This window comes from Pseudorca crassidens, chromosome 10 (genome assembly GCF_039906515.1).
Source record: "Pseudorca crassidens isolate mPseCra1 chromosome 10, mPseCra1.hap1, whole genome shotgun sequence".
Lineage (NCBI taxonomy): Eukaryota > Metazoa > Chordata > Mammalia > Artiodactyla > Delphinidae > Pseudorca > Pseudorca crassidens.
The window spans coordinates 33,743,880-33,762,879 of record NC_090305.1 but is presented as its reverse complement, the minus strand read 5'-3'; the positions used below and the strand labels follow the sequence as shown (position 1 = coordinate 33,762,879).

Genomic DNA, 19,000 nt, shown 5'->3' with positions numbered 1-19,000 from the left:
TGCGCCACAACTACTGAGCCTGCGTGCCACAACTACTGACGCCCGCGCACCTAGAGCCTGTGCTCCGCAACGAGAAGCCACCGCAATGAGAAGCCCGCGCACCGCAACGAAGAGTAGCCCCCACTCTCCGCAACTAGAGGAAGCTTGCGCGCAGCAAAGACGACCCAATGCAGCCAAAAATAAATACATTAAAAAAAATAAAAAAAGAGTAGGTCAATTGTAACAAATGAACCACTTCGATGAGGGATGTTGATAACGGGGTGGGGGGAGGCTATGCATGTGTTGGGGCAGGGAAATCTCTGTACCTTCCCTTCAATTTTACTGTGAACCTAAAACTGCTCTAAAAAAATTAAAGTCTTAAAAAAAAAGTGAATCAATTATTTAAGCAAATTAAAGCATGAATAAATAGTATTTAGTATGTTGCTTGCATAGGCACACATAAAGAGAAGATAGAAAAAATCAGCAAGAGTCTGAACAGATTTTGCCTATGGATAGCCACACTGAAATCTGAGTTCCATTTTTTCCTCAATGGGCAATAATCTCTCATCTGCAAACCTGTATGGACTTGTTATATATCATACAGGTTTGCAGATGAGAGACTGTTGCCCACTGAGGAAAAGTCCAGGGCCTTTTTCTAGCTAAAAAGGTAATTCATTAAACTGTGATGCAATTAGGCATTTTATTGATTTGGGGTTGTTTTGTTTTATAAATACAATTTTGCAACAAAAAATTACAAGCATGTAAGAACCGTGATGTAATCTTTGCATGAAATATGGCCCTTATTGGTATCTGTCCCAGGTTCCAATCTAGGAAGGAACTGAGAAACAGTTAATAACAGAACCATAGGGCTAATTTAAGGATTGGCACACAAAACTGGTTAGGGTTAAAATAATGCGGAGAAAAGCATGGTGGGGGATCATTTCACAACAGTCAAGCAGAGGTAATACAGAAGCAGACTGCCCACAAAATGCCAAGGTTCAAATCCCACCCCCACCTTATTCTACTTTATAAACTAAAAAGAAAGATTAAATGTATCATTTAGTTACTACTTGACAAAAAAAAACAGCATTATCTGTACTATAAGATTATCAACTATCAAACAAGTAGCTGTAGAAAGGTCTGAATATAACCCCGGGCAAGTCATTTAATCTCAACGAGCCTGTATTTCAACACATGTAAAATGGGAACAGTAATAGTGCTGGCCTCATTGGATTGCTGTAAGAAGTAAGTGAGTTACAATCTGCAAAGAGCTTACAACAGCGTCTGGCACAAAAGCACTATACATGGGTAGCTACTATTACTGAGTTTACAAAGAAATAGGGTCTTCTTAATACTATAGTAAGCAGGTATTTTTACTCAAAAATCAAGAATGGGGCAAGAGAGAACAAACAAATATTGTACTGTGTTCTGCTTAGACAGAAGACACTGTCCTTATAGAGAAAATAATTAAATGCTGGAAAACAGTACCTACAAAGGTTGCCACATTACCTGTGAAGATTTACACAAATAGGATACATTTTTATCTACCTGGAATGATTTAAGTGGGATACTGACTGAAGTTGAAGGATAAACTAGAGGTCCTTTCAAGGTCTCTTCCCATCCAAAGAATCTACAATTAACCAGAAAAACATTTAATTATGTACAACCTACTTGTTGAATATATAAACTTACAAGTTTTTGGCTTAGGGACTTCTCTGGTGGCACAGTGGTTGAGAATCTGCCTGCCAACGCAGGGGACACAGGTTCAATCCCTGGTCCCAGAAGATCCCACATGCCGCAGAGCAACTAAGCCCGTGCGCCACAACTACTGAGCCTGCATGCCACAACTAGTGAAGCCTACGAGCCTTAGGGCTCACATACCGCAACTACTGAGCCTGCATGCTGCAACTACTGAAGCCCATGCACCTAGAGCCCGTGCTCCGCAACAAGAGAAGCCACCGCAATGAGAAGCCCGCGCACCACAACAAAGAGTAGCCCCCGCTCGCCACCACTTGGGAAAGCCCACGGTCAGCAACGAGGACCCAATGCAGTCGAAGAAAAGTTTTCCGCTTAGCAAATAAGATTGTAGTCAAAATAAAGTAAATTGAGTAGAATTCTACTTGATGAACAAATGAAGATAAAGCTTAAATTTATCACTGGATTCCTTATTGATAAATAGTATTATTTGTACTAAAAGATTGTCCATTTTCAATTTTAGAAATATCAACTGAGGGACTTCCCTGGTGGTGCAGTGGTTAAGACTCCACGCTCCTGGGGCTTCCCTGGTGGCGCAGTGGTTAAGAATCCGCCTGCAAATGCAGGGGATACAGGTTTGAGCCCTGGTCCGGAAAGATCCCACATGCCGCGGAGCAAGTGAGCCCGCGCGCCACAGCTACTGAGCCTGCACTCTAGAGCCCGCGTGCCACAACTACTGAAGCCCACATGCCTAGAGCCCGTGCTCCGCAACAAGAGAAGCCACCGCAATGAGAAGCCCACACACCACAACTAAGAGTAGCCCCCACTCACTGCAACTAGAGAAAGCCCACGTGCAGCAACGAAGACCCAACGCAGCCAAAAGTAAATAAATAAAATAAATAAATTTATATATATATATAAAAAGACTCCACGCTCCCAATGCAGGGGACCCAGGTTCAATCCCTGGTCAGGGAACTAGATCCCACATGCACACTGCAACTAAGGAGCCCATGAGCCACAACTAAGGAGCCCACCTGCCGCAACTAAAGACCCAGCCCAACAAAATAAATAAATACATGAATAAATAAATTTTTTTTAAAAAGAAATATCAACTTAGAAATAACCACTCACAACAAGAAGTGGTGATTTAACACACTATGGCAGCATACAAAAACAATAGATAAGACCCAAATGGACTTTCCCTTTGTTTAGCTTATAGTTTATATTTTCTTCTTCATCATTATCAAATAAGTCTAAAATAATTTATGTAAAGATATCAGGTACAAAACAATTACATTATAAAAATGGCGGGACTTCCCTGGTGGTCCAGTGGGTAAGACTCCACGCTCGCAGTGCAGAGGGTCCAGGTTCAATTCCTGGTTGGGGAACTAGATCCCACATGCATGCCACAACTAAGAAGCCTGCATGCCACAACTAAGAGTCTGCATGCTGCAACAAAGACCTGGTGCAGCCAAAATAAATAAATAAATATTTATAAATAAATAAATATGGCAATACCACACACAGAGCACAACCTATTAGCAATGCCAGACATACCTAGAAATGAAGGGAAAATGCGCACACATCTCACAGAAACAGGTGCCTCATAGCAAAGTTACTCTTCAGCTTGAAAGTTAACATTTCAGACTAATCCTCTTGAAACTTAGAAGGAAAAATAGTAATTTTTTAAAATCCTGTTAAACTGCTAAATCAATCTAGTCACCCTGAACACCTCTCAACAGAATCTAGAATCCATGAACATAGCAGCTGCATCCAGAAAGATTTAAGATCCTAAATTATTAAAATACATTAATAACCAATGTCTCTGATATCCACTAATCAAAATCTAATCTTTGCTAACTATCACAGATGCTATCAACCATTTGATCTTTGCCGTTTATACAAATACCCACAAAACAGCAGCAATCCAAAATTTACACAACTTTGAAGAAAAAGCATCTTTGTGTAACTGAATGTACACTAACGAAATAACCTCAAATAAGTCTCGAGAATAGTTTGCATTTTTTTCTTAAGTACATTATATGCTATCTTTGCCACCATCAAATGCAAATAATCATTCATATTCTTAGCTAAATGTAAAAGCTTCAGGATAAAAATCATCAAAACAAAATACTTGGTTAAGAATAACCTAAATTTTGTCCCAAATTTCTTATCTTCCTTTTAATTTCCAAAAGTGTCTTAAAAATCAAAAGCTTCTTCTAGAAAATATTAATCTTTTTCATTCACAACTACAAAACAGAAGAGGCAGTGGAGCTGTCCAAGGCTCCAGCTTGCATTATCTTAGAGGTTTTTTCATGATAAAAATTACCCATAAACCCATTATTTAACCTAAAAGGTAAGTCCCACTCTAAAATCCTCTACTATTCTAAACCTCCCTTTCTTTATTCTATTTTTGTTAAATGGGTGAGTTCCCTACTACAGTATAAAGAGTCCCACACAAAGCTAAAGGTAGTTTAGGAACTAGGTGTCCTCACTGCCCCGATTTAAATGTCATCCCCGGCAAACTTCCCTGGTTGGCTATTCGCCTTTCTCTGAAATGATTTCTCAATATTCTCCAGCCACCAAAAACAATTAGGCAGAAATCTGGTTGATCAAACAAAACAAAAAGATTTTCATCTTTCTCTATCTCAACAACAGTGTGTTCCCCATTGAAAATGAAAAGGCTATCGATAAAGCACTGCCCAGTGCTTGTCATTTATCACACTGCTACAACACAACACTGTCACACCAGACAGGCACAACCACACTGGAAATACAACCCATTTCCCCATTATCACAACACTGGTGAAATGCAGAGCTTCTCGGCACCCAGTTGATGCTTCATCATTCATACATGAACAAAATCAAATCAAAATGGGTCTCATCTTTTCAAAGTGGACATGAAAAGTCGATTTAAAAAGCCATGAAAGGTGGAAGCAGATTCAAGATTCCCTGAAGAGAGAAAGAGGTTTCTGGAATATCCTACTTTCATGGACAAAAGGACTCACAGTTTCAACACACTCACAGTTCTCTTCTCAACAAAGAATTCCTTTCCTTCACCCCCTACCTCCACTGTTACTTTTTGGTTTTTGCTCCTATCTCTAGGTCTCTTTGCACTCACCATGGTTCCTCCTCTTCTGCACCAAAGGCTCCCTACACTTGATCCTTCACTACAGCGTCTCTGCCCTGATCCACGAGGACCTTCTGGAGCATCTCCCCCAACTGCACACTTAATTCCCACCCCTGTGCAGTCTACCCCAGCTCTACATCCATCAGGCTTCCCCAAGCTGCCCTTAACCCTGTTCTCTTCCCTCACTCCCCATCTCATCCTTTAAATCCTGGGGCCCACCTCTTCCTTGCTCCTCTGCTGGTCCGCTTTACACCCTGTCTCTTAACCTCCCTGTTTGTACCTTGGATCTTGCTGAACCTCGTCAGTTAACACAATTCCCCAGTTATCCTGTCCCAGACCGTCATCACTTCTCACACCCTCACCCTCTTCTCCTTTCAGCTTTCTGGTCCCCGAATTGTCCTACAAACGCCCCATCTCTCATCTCTATTTCCTTTCACCCTTCCACTCCCACCGCACTTATTCCTAACTCCACCTGGTTCTAGCCCAGTGTCTCATTCCCCCTCCCTCACTTTCAAGAATTTACACCCACTGCCCACCCACTAACCCATACCTTTCTCAGAACCTCGCAGTTCCCACCCACCGCCGGTCCTAGACCTTCAGCTCATCTCGCTCTGCACTAGTTCACACCCTTGTCACGTCTGGCTCTTAATCACTCTCTCTCCTCTACTCCCAACTACTACCCCAGCTCTGCCCCTCCTTGCCTTCCACTTGCAACACTTACCCCAGTAACCCTCACCCCACTACCATCCCCTTCAGAGCTTTCCCCTCCAAACCCCTTCTCTCACACCTAAGCCGAGGAGCCGTCTTCCTAGGCTCTGTCTTCCTAACCTCACTCCCGGCCCGGCTTCCTTATCACCCACCCTGGGTTTTGCCTCCTTCCAACCTCCTTGGCTGGCTTTTTCTCACTCCTCTCCCTGCCTTCTAACCCTTTCTCCCCTTAATCCTCCTCGTCTCATTCACAGACCCGTTCCCCCCAACCGTTCCCAAGCCTTCCTTCCCTTCTCCCCTCAAAGCTTTTACCCCAAACCCAGCGGTCGCCCACCCCGCCAAAATAAAGGGCCGACCCTCCCGGACAGCCGGCTCTCGCCTCCCGCCGGCCCTCGCCCCAGGCACCCCCAGCTCGCCGGCGCCGCGGTCCCGCCCCCTGCCGCCGCTCCTCCCGCCCGTGAGGCGCGCGCCGCCTTTGTCGCCCCTCACCCGGTGTGTGAGGTTTTGCTTCTTTAAAGGGGAGGGCCAGTGTGCCGGAGACTCCTGTCCCCGCCTCCGAGTCCCAGAATGGGCTCCCTGGCCGTCGCGCCCTCCCCGGTCCTCGTCCCCCCACCCCCTGGAGCTATCCCCTTTGCTGCCTCCCCACCTCCTCCGCCCCCTCCCCTGACCCCCCTCTATTTACCGCCATCATCAGCACGCGCGAGCTGTCACCAGGGCGCGAGACAACCGAACACGGCCCCGCCCCCTGCCCACCCATTGGCCCGCCCGCCGGAGCCCCGCCCCCGGGCCCCGCATTGCGCCAACGGCGCAGCGCTGGGCCCTGACCCGACACAGACATCCCCTCCGAGGGTTCGCGCCGCGGCTGCCAAGTTTAGGGTTAGCCACCGACGCGCGGCCGATTTGAGCCTGCCGTAAGGGGCGGCGGCGTAGAGGGGCGTTGTGAATCGCGGGTCGAAGTTTGGTTGAAGCACAGGAGGGTAAATAAGGAGGTTTCCAGACAAAGAGACTCTTAAAGGTACAGAGTCTTACGCCTGTCCCTCCTCCTTAAAGGGCCAGAGACTCACCCGAGCCCATCTCCGCCCCCTTCTCCCCAGCCCATTAGCCCGCGGGAACGGTAAAGGAATTTTACGATAGCTCCCCGCACTCCTTTTGGATGGAGCGTCTTTGACATCGCTTCCCAATGCCAAGGGGAAAAGCCTTTCTCATTATCCCGTCTAGGTTTTTGTTTTGTTCTGGTAAAAGACTATTATTTTTCAGTGTCCGAAAGATGCAGCTTCCGAACTGTGGGGTTTCCTGAGGCAGCTTTTGCAAAAGTTACTATTGGCTCCCAGGCGAGTGAGCACGTGTCTGACTTTTGCCACTGATGACCCAGTCGGAATTCAGCTGTTTTATGGAAATCCCCCTAAGAGTTTCGCTGCTGTAAACTGAAGTTCGGCAGATCGTGGGGATGGAGACCCCAGGTAAATAGAACAGCGGTTATTTCTACAAATCTTCTCAGTCTAAGAAAAGGCTTCCTTCCCGAGCAGCCTCTTGGGTGCATTGCCCTGACACAGCTTGGGATGGGGGGGCTTCCTCCAAATAAGACCAACAGTTACATCACCCAACGCAAGGCTAACAAAACAGGTAAAGGCTTACGTTTAAGTACAAGGGCAAGGAAAAGAAATAAACATATGTGTTACCACCTACACTGGCTCAAAGCTACACACCTGTAAATATGAAATAGAGAAGCAACAAAAGCCAAAGAACAACAAATAAAATAAGAAGGGGGAAACAGCATGTGCACGTGTAAGCAAGAATCTACAATGCCCGGAGCCAAACCTGTGAAAACATTTCCAAACTTAGGCTTTTAAGACTTGACGAAAGGAGAAGACCTAGTGGTTGACTGACTGATTTGGTGAGGATTTGCCACGTGGTTCAAGAGCTCAGAGTTAGACCTAAAATTTAGCATTCCCTTTGCTGTCTAACACCTTTAACATAATTTTCTTTAAGGAATTCTTACCTTACATTATAACTCATCTATTTTCTCCTCTTACTCCCCAGCCCCTCGAGAAAATTCTTGGAGAATAAAGATTGGATCTTATTCAATGTTATTTCCCTAACAAAGTACGTGACACCATTATAGGTGCTTTTTTGAGTGAAGTATTTTGGAGCCACTTAAGACTTCTGAAGGAAGGGGTGCTCTCAAAATAGCAATGGGGGTGGTGATTCTCAGTGCTGTATGTATTAGACCAGTGGTTCTCAAAAGTGTGGCCTGCGGAGCCGTGGTAGCTACAGACTTTTTTCAGGAGGGTCCCTGAAATCAAAACTATTTTCATAGTAATAAGATATTACTTGCCTTTGTCACTGTGATGACATTTGCACTAATGATACAAAAGTCACAATGGGTAAAATTGCTGCTGCCTTATCACAAATTAAGCCAATGGCACTAAATTGTACTAGCAGTCAAGGTATTCTTCACTGCCACCCATTCACAGGAAAAAAATAATATCTGTGTCACTTTAAGGAAGTCCTTGATGAAGCACTAAAATAAAAACTATTTGTTTTATGTAAGAACAAATTTTTTCAATAATACTCCTCTATGTGATTAAGTGGCTGTAGGCATAAAGCACTTTTGTTCCTTACAATGTTTTTCTTGAGGAAAAGAACTTGTGCAATTTCTCTGAATTTTGAGCTGAAGTAGCAATTCATGCAATACCATTTTTACTTGGAAGAACAGCTAACAGATAAATTACAGTCATTCAGCCTTGGGTATCCGAAAGATACTTTCTCAAAAATAAACAAATGGAGCCTGACAGCATTGATCAAACTCAAGCTCTCAGGCAAAACTTAGAATTTTCGAAAACATATCTGCCACTGTGGGCTTAACAGCTTCCCAAGACTTTTCTGATGAGATTGGTGGTGATATTAATAGATATGGTTGTTTGATATTGCAAAATGAAATGTGTCCACATTTAAAAGATCTGCAGTATTTCCAAGATGACCAATGCATGATGCTACAAAATTGTGTATGGGTAAAAGATCCCTTCAAAGTGCAAAATAAACCAATGAATGTTAATATAATAGAGTACAAAAAGTTCACTGATAGAATTTGAGGTTCCACATTGCAACTAACCTTCAGCGGAGCTGTGATGTAGTATCAAAAAACATCCACAATTATCGGAAGACGGTATCACTATACTTCTCCCTTTTTCCAACTACACATCTGTGTGAGGTTGGATTTTCTTCATATTCTTCAACCAAACAACAAATTTCAACACACTGACTGCAGAAGCAGATATTAGAAGCCACTGTCTTCTATTATGTCAGACATTCAAGAGATTTGCAAAAATATAAAACAATGCCACTCTTCTAAATTTTTTCTTTGAAAAAAAGTTATTTTTCATTAAAATATTTTCCTTATGTTAACATGTGATGTGTTTATTGTTACTTTTAAGTGAATTAATACTTTCATTTTTCATTATAAATGAGTTTTAATAAGGTAAGTACCAATAGATATAACCTACATAAACAAAAGCTCTCTGGGGTACTCAGTAATTTTTAAGAGCATCAAGGAACCCTGATACCAAAAAGTTTGAGAATTGTGTATCAGATGGAAGCAGAAAGAATAAGAAGCCTATTTTAGATAATTCAAATATGAAAAGGCTGTGCAAGATAGCTAACAAAAAGGTTTTATTGTAGCTTCAGAGTTAAGAGCTTAGGTGGTTCATCAATGAGGAATGGAAAATAGAATCAGGAACACTGAACTTTCTTTAGACACAACTTTCTTCAGTCACCATATACACTGGCACCCAAAAAGCAGTTCAGAAGCAGGCACAACTAAGGCTTAGGGGTTGAGGGGAAACAGGGATGGATGTGTTACACAAAGAAAATATAGTCATTTCTACCCCACTCTTGTTTTTTTTTTTTTTTAAAGCTCAGCTTCTTTTCCGTTAGGTTGTAGGAGAACAAGTAAAATCCCAACACTATGAGTAAATATTAAAAATATATTTCCATGCTCTAGAAATGGTCCCTACAACTGTGCTCACTGATCTCACTGATGACAAAAATACACCTGTATGATAGATACTTTCTCTGGACTCTCTCTCCACATTGCTTCTTCTCTATTACAACTATTTCCTTTGCACTGGAGGAGAATTTTAACCTGCTACCAAGCAGTAATAACCCTATAGCTTCCCATCTCAAACATCCTAACTATACACAATACCTTTAGCACCATTAAAAAGAAGCAAGAGGGCTTCCCTGGTGGCGCAGTGGTTGAGAGTCCGCCTGCCAATGCAGGGGACGCGGGTTCATGCCCCGGTCTGGGAAGATCCCACGTGCTGCGGAGCGGCTGGGCCCGTGAGCCATGGCCGCTGAGCCTGCGCGTCCGGAGCCTGTGCTCCGAAACGGGAGAGGCCACAACAGTGAGAGGCCCACGTACCGCCAAAAAAAAAAAAAAAAAAAAAAAAGAAGCAAAAGCAGAGACAGCATCACCTTGCCTCCAAAGCACTCTTTACATCTATTCTCCCTTGAGCCTCTCAACAAGCTTATGAAGTACAGAAAGAGGGCATCATTACTCCCACTACACAGATGAGATCCAGAAAGGCCAACGTGATTGAAGTTACCTAGCAAGTTAGGGACAGTACTATGGCTAGCACCCAGACATCTGTCTCCTAAAGCAGTGTTCTCTTCCATTTAGTAGGCTGCCTCGAAACACCTGTCACCTCCACATTCCTAGCCTTGCCTTTCCCACACAACAGATGTCCAATATTGACTTCTGCCTTTAGGACAATCTAGGATATACAAATGTGGTCCCTAAATTCTTTTTTAAAGCCTCCAAAGAAAACTCAGTAGAATTCAGATTAACCTTAAAAACAGGTCTATGCCATCTGATGGGACAGGGATATGTTAGGGAATAAAACAGAGACTACAAGAGAATTAGGAATCTTTGCCCCGAGAGTTCCAAGAATCCTTTTTTTTAACTTGCTAATTTCATCACAGAGGCAAGGAACTATTTCTCTGCCTCATCAATCACACCATCCTGAAAAATGAAAACACGCTCATTAAGCAAAATGCCACTACAACAGGATAATTTTCAGATCCCATGGAGTGTGTCATAATGGAAGAGTAACTCCTGGGGCACAAAAGAGTAGTATAAAGATTGCTTCACACATATTTGCTCCTACTCATTTCTGAGAGGTTGTGTGTATGTATATGTAGTGACAAGATGAGAAGCAGGAACCTATAGGAAAGAAAAGAGCAGGAACACAGTTCAGCTTCCCAGAAACTGACTGAAAGGCCTGAAGACCTATAAAATGAAGGAGGGAAATCCCGAGATGGGACCCGAGGTGAGGATTCAGAAGTCAGTGGAAGGTCTCGCTTGCAGTAAGTCAGCCGGATGTATGTCACACCTGATTTATCTTTGTCTTCCTGCTCTTTCCCTTCACAATGTACTCCCTTTAGAGATTCTTTTTTTGGGACCACAGATCTTTGAAATACTCTAATGAACCCTATAAATCCTATTCCCAGAAAACTGCACGTATACACAAAGCCGTGTCCACTTTCAAGGCATCTTAGGCCTCCTGAAGCTCCCCTAAGGGGCTGAGAACCCACAGTGCATTGAAGAGTCATGGCTTGCTCATACTATAGCCCTAACTAATGGTCTACTCCCTCATTAAGTACCACACAGTCTCCACAACCTGCAAGGGAAAGGACAGGTATGCTTTGCTTTGCTTTTTGTCTCAGAGGTAATGACAAAAATGAAATACACGGAGAACAGAGTTCCCTAGATGAGGCCAAGTTAATGCGGCATGATCTCTGGGAGGGAAGGTGTAAAGATGTGAATACTGAATGATGGTCAAACTGTGTGACCTCAAAGGTCCCTTCTAACCCAAGAGACTGATTTTGGAATGCTCTACACAATGGCAGAGTTCTCACCTTGGGGGAAAATCCCCTCCACAAGTGACTGAAGGCCAAAAACAGCAACTCCCCAGGAGAGGACCAAACTTGTAACCCAGCCGGTCGCCATTCCGCACAGCAACTGTGACCGGGGACTGCTGCCCAAGGTTCCCAGACAGCAGCAGATATGGAGAGGGAGGCTGTGGTGAGGGAAAGGCCACACATCATCCTGCCTGGCTCTAAATCCACTGTGAATGTCCTCAAAATGTTCAGCCTAGAGCCCTTCCCATATTTTAAGTCTCAACTTTTGACAGCTGGAGGACACGCTTCTGCTCCCCGCACCCTCCCTCCAGGATTCGGAGAGAAAACTTTTCACTCATCCTGAAGCCTGAGGAATGAACACTGGACACAGCGGGTTGGGGCAGAACTGGTGGTGGGGAGGAGTGGCCAGTCCCTAGGTATTCCCTCAGTGGAGCAGTGACACCAATACACAGTGGGGGACATGTGACAACTTGGTATTCAAGACCTGAGGAAGGCAAGCGGGAGGCAGCGTGGAAACAGGTACAGAGAATCAGAACAGCACAGGAGGAAAGAGCAGGAACTATCAATGGATACACAAAGTGGACGAAACTCAGTGTCTCCCCAAATTCTAGCATCCTCCTTCCTCCTCCAGATTTTGCCTTTTGCAGGTATCACCTGCACTATAACTTAACAGTTCCCTTTAAGCAGACTCTTCTTAAAAACCTTATTTACCCTCATCCTAAGACATGAAGTGCCAGTTATACTTTGCTCTGATGTACATTAGAATACGGCATAAGTACGGAAACAAAAATGTATTCCACATTCCACCTAAGATCACCTGGCACCACACAGAGGTCCAGGCGCCACCCTCTGTCACACGCTGGGAGCCACGAGTCCTGAGTCTGAAGTTTGGTCCTGACTCCAGCCTCACCTCTCAGCATGACCCCCCTGGGAGCCACCGCCTCCCCATCTTACAGTGAAGGAGAACCAGGTAAACTCCAAAGCTGCCCTGCATGGTTCTGACAGTCAAGGTTGGCAGGTTTCTATGTGACTCTGACAAAGGTACCCACCAAGGTGACATGTTAGCAGAATCCCAGAAGTGTCCTGGTTTCTGCTCTTTTGGGGTAGCTACAGACAGGGAGAGGGGTAAGGCATCCGGAAGCAAAGGAAGGAGTGACAGGAAGACAGTCTAGTGTAAAAGGAGGAATGTCAGATTTGAACCCAAAATACAACATCTCCATTTACTAGCTGAGTTTAAGTTTTTTTCATTTTTAGAATGAGGATAACCATGCCTCTTTTCCCTTTATACAAATGCTCCTCAACTTTCATTCAACCTGAACTTTCAAAAACTATACACCGACAACCCTAAACTACTCTTGAAAGCCCCATTCAGACTTACATACAAAAGCTGGATGACATTTGGGCCCTTCCCACTAGTTACCAGTTCAGTTTTGGCAACTTTGCTAGTGGAGTTGAATTTGCTAATTAAAAAATGTATTGCATTACCCGCCTTTTTTAGCAGTAAGTTTTCTTTAACTGACGCAAAGGACAAAGATGGACAAAAAGTGGCAATTCTTAAAGCCTGATCTGGTGTTTACTGGACTTAAATCTTGGTCAAATGTGTGCTCAAAATAAGGGAAAAGAACAAAAGTGAAGTATGCTGGAAATTTATGAGTCAAGATTATGTCTAAAAGGCACAGATAGTTAGGGAGTTTATACTACTTTTTTAGTTTTTAAGGAACCCCTCTTTATAATGCATAAGTCTGGGGTTATATTTACCACACTCAATTTCTATATATTTTCGGGAACACATTATGTTCAAAATGCTATCTCATCTCATAGAAAATTTGAGGCAGCCTACAGAAAAATACAAATAGATTAATCTAGACAAAAGCAAACATAAATCAGAAGGCCAAAAACATAAAAAAATCTCTGCATTTTATTATGTGTAAATAATATCTAAAACATACCTCCATTTAAAAAAGTAAAAACAAAGCAAAGAAACAAACAAGAAGCCAGGGGAAGGTGAGAACAAGAAACACAAATGACAGGTCCTACAGTTAGAAAGTTGAATTGAGCTTCCTGCCAGCCAAAGCTAAAAGGGAAACATGACCACTGCATGATTCTTGTTACAGAGGCTTTAGATCTGAGCACTTAGATCTGAAAACAATTTCTCTTTAGGTGCCTTCAATGAGGAACAGTATCCTTGAGGACAATACTGCAGTATGTACATTAACACATTTCCTAAGACCATCTCTGTGTATCTCAATGCTAGCTGGACTGAACATTCCTGCAGCAGGAGTGCGGTAGGGAGACAATGTAGGTCAAATGAGCAGCTTGGAGGCTCAAATGAGATGAGGAGAAAGAGCTCAGGAAAGCATGAAGCACAGTGTGAGTACGAGGTCAACTGTCTAACCCTAAGCTCTGGGCGCATGAGAACTGGAGAGGTCTTGATGCTGAGACTTAGGCAGGGGGTGTGGAAGTGACTTCCCATGTGACTAATCCAGCTAAAGTGGCTCTCGCATCAGCCCTATCACAGTCCAACTCATAAACGAATGGCTTGCTTACAGGGGTACTCTCTGCAAAGTAACAGCCAAGAACATTCCTGGGCACATCCATTGAGCTCCGTGTAACAGAGGCTACTAACTGGGTCCCCACATCCATTTTCTCCTTCATCTTTTAGTCACAGAACCCCCAGCGTTTTAACTGGGCACAAGACCACCCAAGTAAGAGGCTCTATGTCCCAGAGTTCCTTTCAGCAAGATGTGGCCAGAGTGATTTAAGCAACTCCAGGTCATGTCCTTTAAAAAAGAAACTGCTTTCTCTCTCTCTTTCCCCAGTGGAATGTGGACATGGAGCCAATGTCTACTTTGACTCACCCAAGGACAACACCCTAGGGGTGGCTAAACAAGACAGAAGGAAACCAAGTTCCTGATGACCCTGTGGCGTTCAATCTGCCCTGGACCATTTGATTACCTCTGTACTATTAGAAAAGAGAAAAATAAACTTCTAAGAGCCACTGTACTTTAGGTTCTCCTTGTTACAGCACCTTAGCCTGTGCCTTAATATAATTCACAACAGAATGGAAAGATGTCCAGAGGAAGACTTCAAAGGACTCAGGCAACACCCTAGAAAAGTGAACTCACAATTCACTTCAGCAAACAGGTCAGAAAATGATAACCATCAAGTAAGCTGTGCCTCTTACTCCTTTTCCAGGAGGGGCCCAGCCACATCCTTTGAGCAGAGGGAGAAGCCTTTATTACAGCCCAACCCAAACACAACCTGCAGCCTGTCCACTGTGGGCCTGGACCAAATCCCCAGTAGTTAGCAATACAGACTGCCTTCCCCACCCTCACGAGGCAGGGACACCCCCATCCTATCTTTTCCCCTAAAGCAGGAAAGCTCCAAACTTCTCCACTCTTCGTAATTACTGTTCTTGAGGACAGGCCAAGTCCAGCTGAAACACCTGTCGGGGGGGCTGTGTGTGAGGGTCAGGGGAGGGGAGTCCAGAGCCCCAGAACAGAAGCCACAGCTGGGAACTAGAGAGGGAGGAAAACCTTCCCGTTTGCCCTGGGTTTCTGGGGTCCAGAGGCCTGAGGGTGCAGCACCTGCTCCTCCTGTGGAGTCCCCCTGGCGACAGCTCAGCCGGGCAGCTGCCAGTCACTAACGGATCCCCGCCACCGGCACCTGCTGCTGCTTGCGGATCTTGTTGAAGAGTTCCATGTACTGGACCATGGTGTCTGCTGGGCTGTAGACAGCGTCGTGCCTGTTCCCAAACACAGTGGGAGCCCCTGGGGTGTGGCTGCCTAGAAAGCTCTGCAGGAACTCGAGCAGCAGGCTCCAGCAGTCGCTAGCTACCACACAGGGGCCATACTCCACCTGGAGACCAGAAGAACAGAGACGGAGGGTAAGCGAGGGCCAGGACAGGTCGTCTGCTTCTCGTGCGCCTCTTGCCCCCCGTGCCCCTCTTTCCCAACCCTGAGGCAAAGACACACACCTTCTAGCACAGGGCTGCCCCGCAGGAAATATCCAACCCAAACACCAGGGATTCGACACACCCAGCATAGTTCCCTTTAGGCTCAGATAGTCTCATCTTGGGGTTATCAACCCACAGTCCTACGCACAAGACCCAGAAGCAGATTTAGGACCGTTTGAATTATCTCAGAACTATATAGTCCCAGCTATGCTGGATGCAGATTCATGGAGAGCTCAGGAAAATTCTGAGAGAGAAAATGAAGAGCAGGAGACAGAGTGAGTGTGTATGAGTGTGTGTGTGTGTGTGTGTGTGTGTGTGTGTGTGTGTGTGTGCTGGGGGGATCAGTAGGGGGTAAAGTAGACACATGTGCTCATAAGTCACTTCAAGACCAAACAATACTCCCTAAGTAGATAAAACCTGGGCTCTGACCCTAAGAAATAATTTCCCAACCCATGTGACAGGGGCCAAAGGACACATATCTTAGGCTTTCTCAGTTTCCTCTCCTAATTTTTCACTGGAGAGATGGCCGGGGAAATTACTGGTAACCATAAGGAGAAACAAGTAAAGAAACAGCCAGGCTGTGTTTGTACTCAAAAGTTGGAAACGTGAAGGATAAACAGACTGGGTTTCCAGTGGGTCTCGGCAAATGCAAGGTGTATCACAAATGAAAAGGGTCAGGAAATCTTGGCTCTAGAGGTCCCTGGAGTGTCATAGCAGTAATGACCACTAACGCCCTTTTCTTCACTTGGGGTGCTCCTTAGGGCTGACCTATCCCCGGTTTCTATATTGTAAGTCCCTCCTTAAATGCTACTCCTGCAGGAGGCATCACAATCCCCAAGGTCAGCAGTGCTCTCTTTGGCCTGAACTCCCAGAGCAATCTGTGCCTCTTTTATGGCATTTCTTATAGACTAATTTCAAAAACAGTTTGTGTGTTTGGGCCTTGCTCTTTTACTAAATCGTCAATTTTCAAAAGGCAGGCCCTGTAGCTTACTTATTATTTTGGGGGGGACCATGGTAGATTGCAGACTCTCACTGGTCCCAAAGCCAGCTACTGACACACTCCGCTGACACACTCCGTCTTTGTCATTTTCAGTGTATACGTCAAAGATGAAGTCATCCCACACACCATGAGAGTAGACAGCATGTCAAAGGGAAAGGCACATCTTTGCTTCACAACTTTTTTGGCTGTGGCGGCTTGTGGGATCTTAGTTCCCTGACCAGGGATTGAACCCAGGCCCCAGCAGTAAAAGCACCAAGTCCTAACCACTCGACCACCAGGGAATTCCCATGCTGCACAACTTTTCCACCTCCCAAAAGTTAACTGCACTGAAAGTTGCCCTGGTCTGCTCCAGTCCTTGTGATGGGTGACTGGTCCCTCCACATCAGAATTCACCTGCTCCCACCGCACTCTCCGACCATCCCTCCCCTTCTCCAGCAAGTCAGCCTTCCTAAGCTCTCTACCTGCTGAGAACCCAGCTTGGGTTAGAGAGTCCCTGAGTGATTAAAGAAAGGGTAGAAGACGCAGGGAGAGGAAGCACAGTGGCTCTGTGGACAGGAATCAGGTAGGTAGAAACATCTGTTTGCTCAGGGGCCGTGGAAATCTGCAGAGCCAGCCCCTTCAGCACATATGCTCCTATTTCACCGAGGTCTTACCTCCACGGAGATGCCTCGGGCACTGGGCCCCATTGTAACCGTGCCCACCTTCACTAGGAAGTCACAGTACTGGTAGCGGGTGCCCCGGGTCTCAATCTTGCTGGCCTTGGCACTCTGGAAAAAGCCCTTGAGCTTCACCATGAGCACATCAAAGTTGGTGTCAGCAACAAGGCAAGGGCCGTTCTCAAAGAGGGCGAAGCAGCTCAAAGGGTACTCGGAATTGTGCATCACATACATCAGCTTCCCGGCCTGACCTGCGAGGGACGGAGATGCTACTCAGTATCAAGACCTTCGTCAGCAAACCGCGGAGTAGAGTCCAACGCGCTGAACAAAGCCAGGTGGCAATCGAGCATCACCTCAACCGTCCTGGCGGGCAGTGGAGGGAAGCCCCTCGCCAACAGCCATTTCCAGAGAGGAAGGGAGAGGAAAAGGTGGCATGTGGTATAACCCACTGCTCTACAGAAAAAGGTGAGGGGCAAACGGGGAACTTCGACAGTGGATAATGGTTTAATTCTTAAGTTGAGTAATGGGCTCACAGATGGATGATTAAGGATGATGACTAATAACTCAGAGGATTTACATATGGTCTTTCGTACAGACAGGTATCACATATTAAGGAAAATAAAAGTAACAGCATTTGAGCACACCAAACGAAGCAGCTGCTCTCTTTTCTGTCCATCCCTACCTTCCTTGGCCTCCTCCCTCTTTGAAACATAGGAAGTGGCCCCACAGAAGAGTATCTGAGCACGAGGCTGGAAAGGGAGGTCAGAGCCTTCTCTTCCATGCCCAAGTTCATTTAAAAAAAATTTTTTTTAAACATTTAAAAAAATATATTTATTTGGGGCTTCCCTGGTGGCACAGTGGTTGAGAGTCCGCCTGCCGATGCAGGGGACACGGGTTCGTGCCCCGGTCCGGGAGGATCCCGCATGCCGTGGAGCGGCTGGGCCCGTGAGACATGGCCGCTGAGGCTGCGCTCCACAGCGGGAGAGGCCACAACAGTTAGAGGCCTGCGTACTGCAAAAAAAAAAAAATATATATATACATATATATATATATATATATATATATATTTGTTCTTATTTATTTATTTATTTATTTAGGCTGTGCTGGGTCTTAGTTGAGGCACACGGGATCCAGGATGCGGACTTCTTAGTTGCAGCATGTGGGATCTAGTTCCCCAACCAGGGATCCAACCCACAGCCCCTGCATTGGAAGGCAAAGTCTCAACCACTGGACTGCCAGGGAAGGCCCTGTGCCCAAGTTCAGACTTCACCCTGAAGGCAACGGGGAGCCTTTGGAGTATTTTAAGACATCTAGCCGGCTTGGGAAGCAAGCAGCACAACTACAGCACAAAGAACTCAGGATCTAGAATCACAAGATCCAGTTTCAAATCCCAGCTCACCCATTCCAGTTTCTGAGAAATGAGTTTTCTCACTGATTACTATAGGTTTCCTGCAAGAAGGAAGGGAAGCTGTATAGATTTTTAGTTAAGTAGAAAATGGAAGAAGGCAAAAAATGGGAAGCAAGGTTTGTTCACTACAAGAGTTAATGGACAGACTGCCACAACCCCAAATATTTATTAAGTACTTAAACTATCCCCAACACTGTGCCAGGGTTTAAGAGGCACACAAGCAGAGGGCTTGGCCCCTGGCCTCAAGAAGCTGACAATCTCACTAAAGATAGGTGGAAAACTCTTTAGAAGACCATAAAACGAAAGTGCTTGCCTGGGAGAGACCAGAAGTCTTGAGAAGGAAGGAAAGACTTCAGGGAAGGAAGTGATCAAAGTGGGCAAGAGTCACCAGGAAAAACTTTCATGGAAAAACCAGGTTATGAAGAGAGGGTGGGATTCAGGCAGGGATGAGAGCGCAGCGATGGGAAAGAGTGAGGAGACAGGTGGGGGGCGCTGTGACCTCCACACAGGCCTCCACTGTGCTGCCACTTCCTGAACACACCAGGCTCCA

At 45.3% G+C, this 19,000-nt stretch overlaps 1 protein-coding gene across 3 annotated transcripts in view; it reads right to left on the bottom strand.

Moving 5' to 3' along the window:
• MED20 (mediator complex subunit 20) overlaps positions 1-19,000 on the bottom strand; it is a 43,183-nt gene that overhangs the window by 18,723 nt on the left and 5,460 nt on the right. For 2 of the 3 annotated variants that reach the window (XM_067752997.1, XM_067752998.1), the window contains exons 3-4: positions 17,040-17,293; positions 13,328-15,289 (exon numbers count right to left, since the gene is read on the bottom strand). In XM_067752997.1, the coding sequence (XP_067609098.1) occupies positions 15,074-15,289; positions 17,040-17,293 (470 nt within the window). In that variant the 3' untranslated portion in view covers positions 13,328-15,073. Of the gene's footprint in view, positions 1-13,327; positions 15,290-17,039; positions 17,294-19,000 lie in introns of those variants that run through there. The other variant, XR_010946832.1, reaches the window with a different exon arrangement.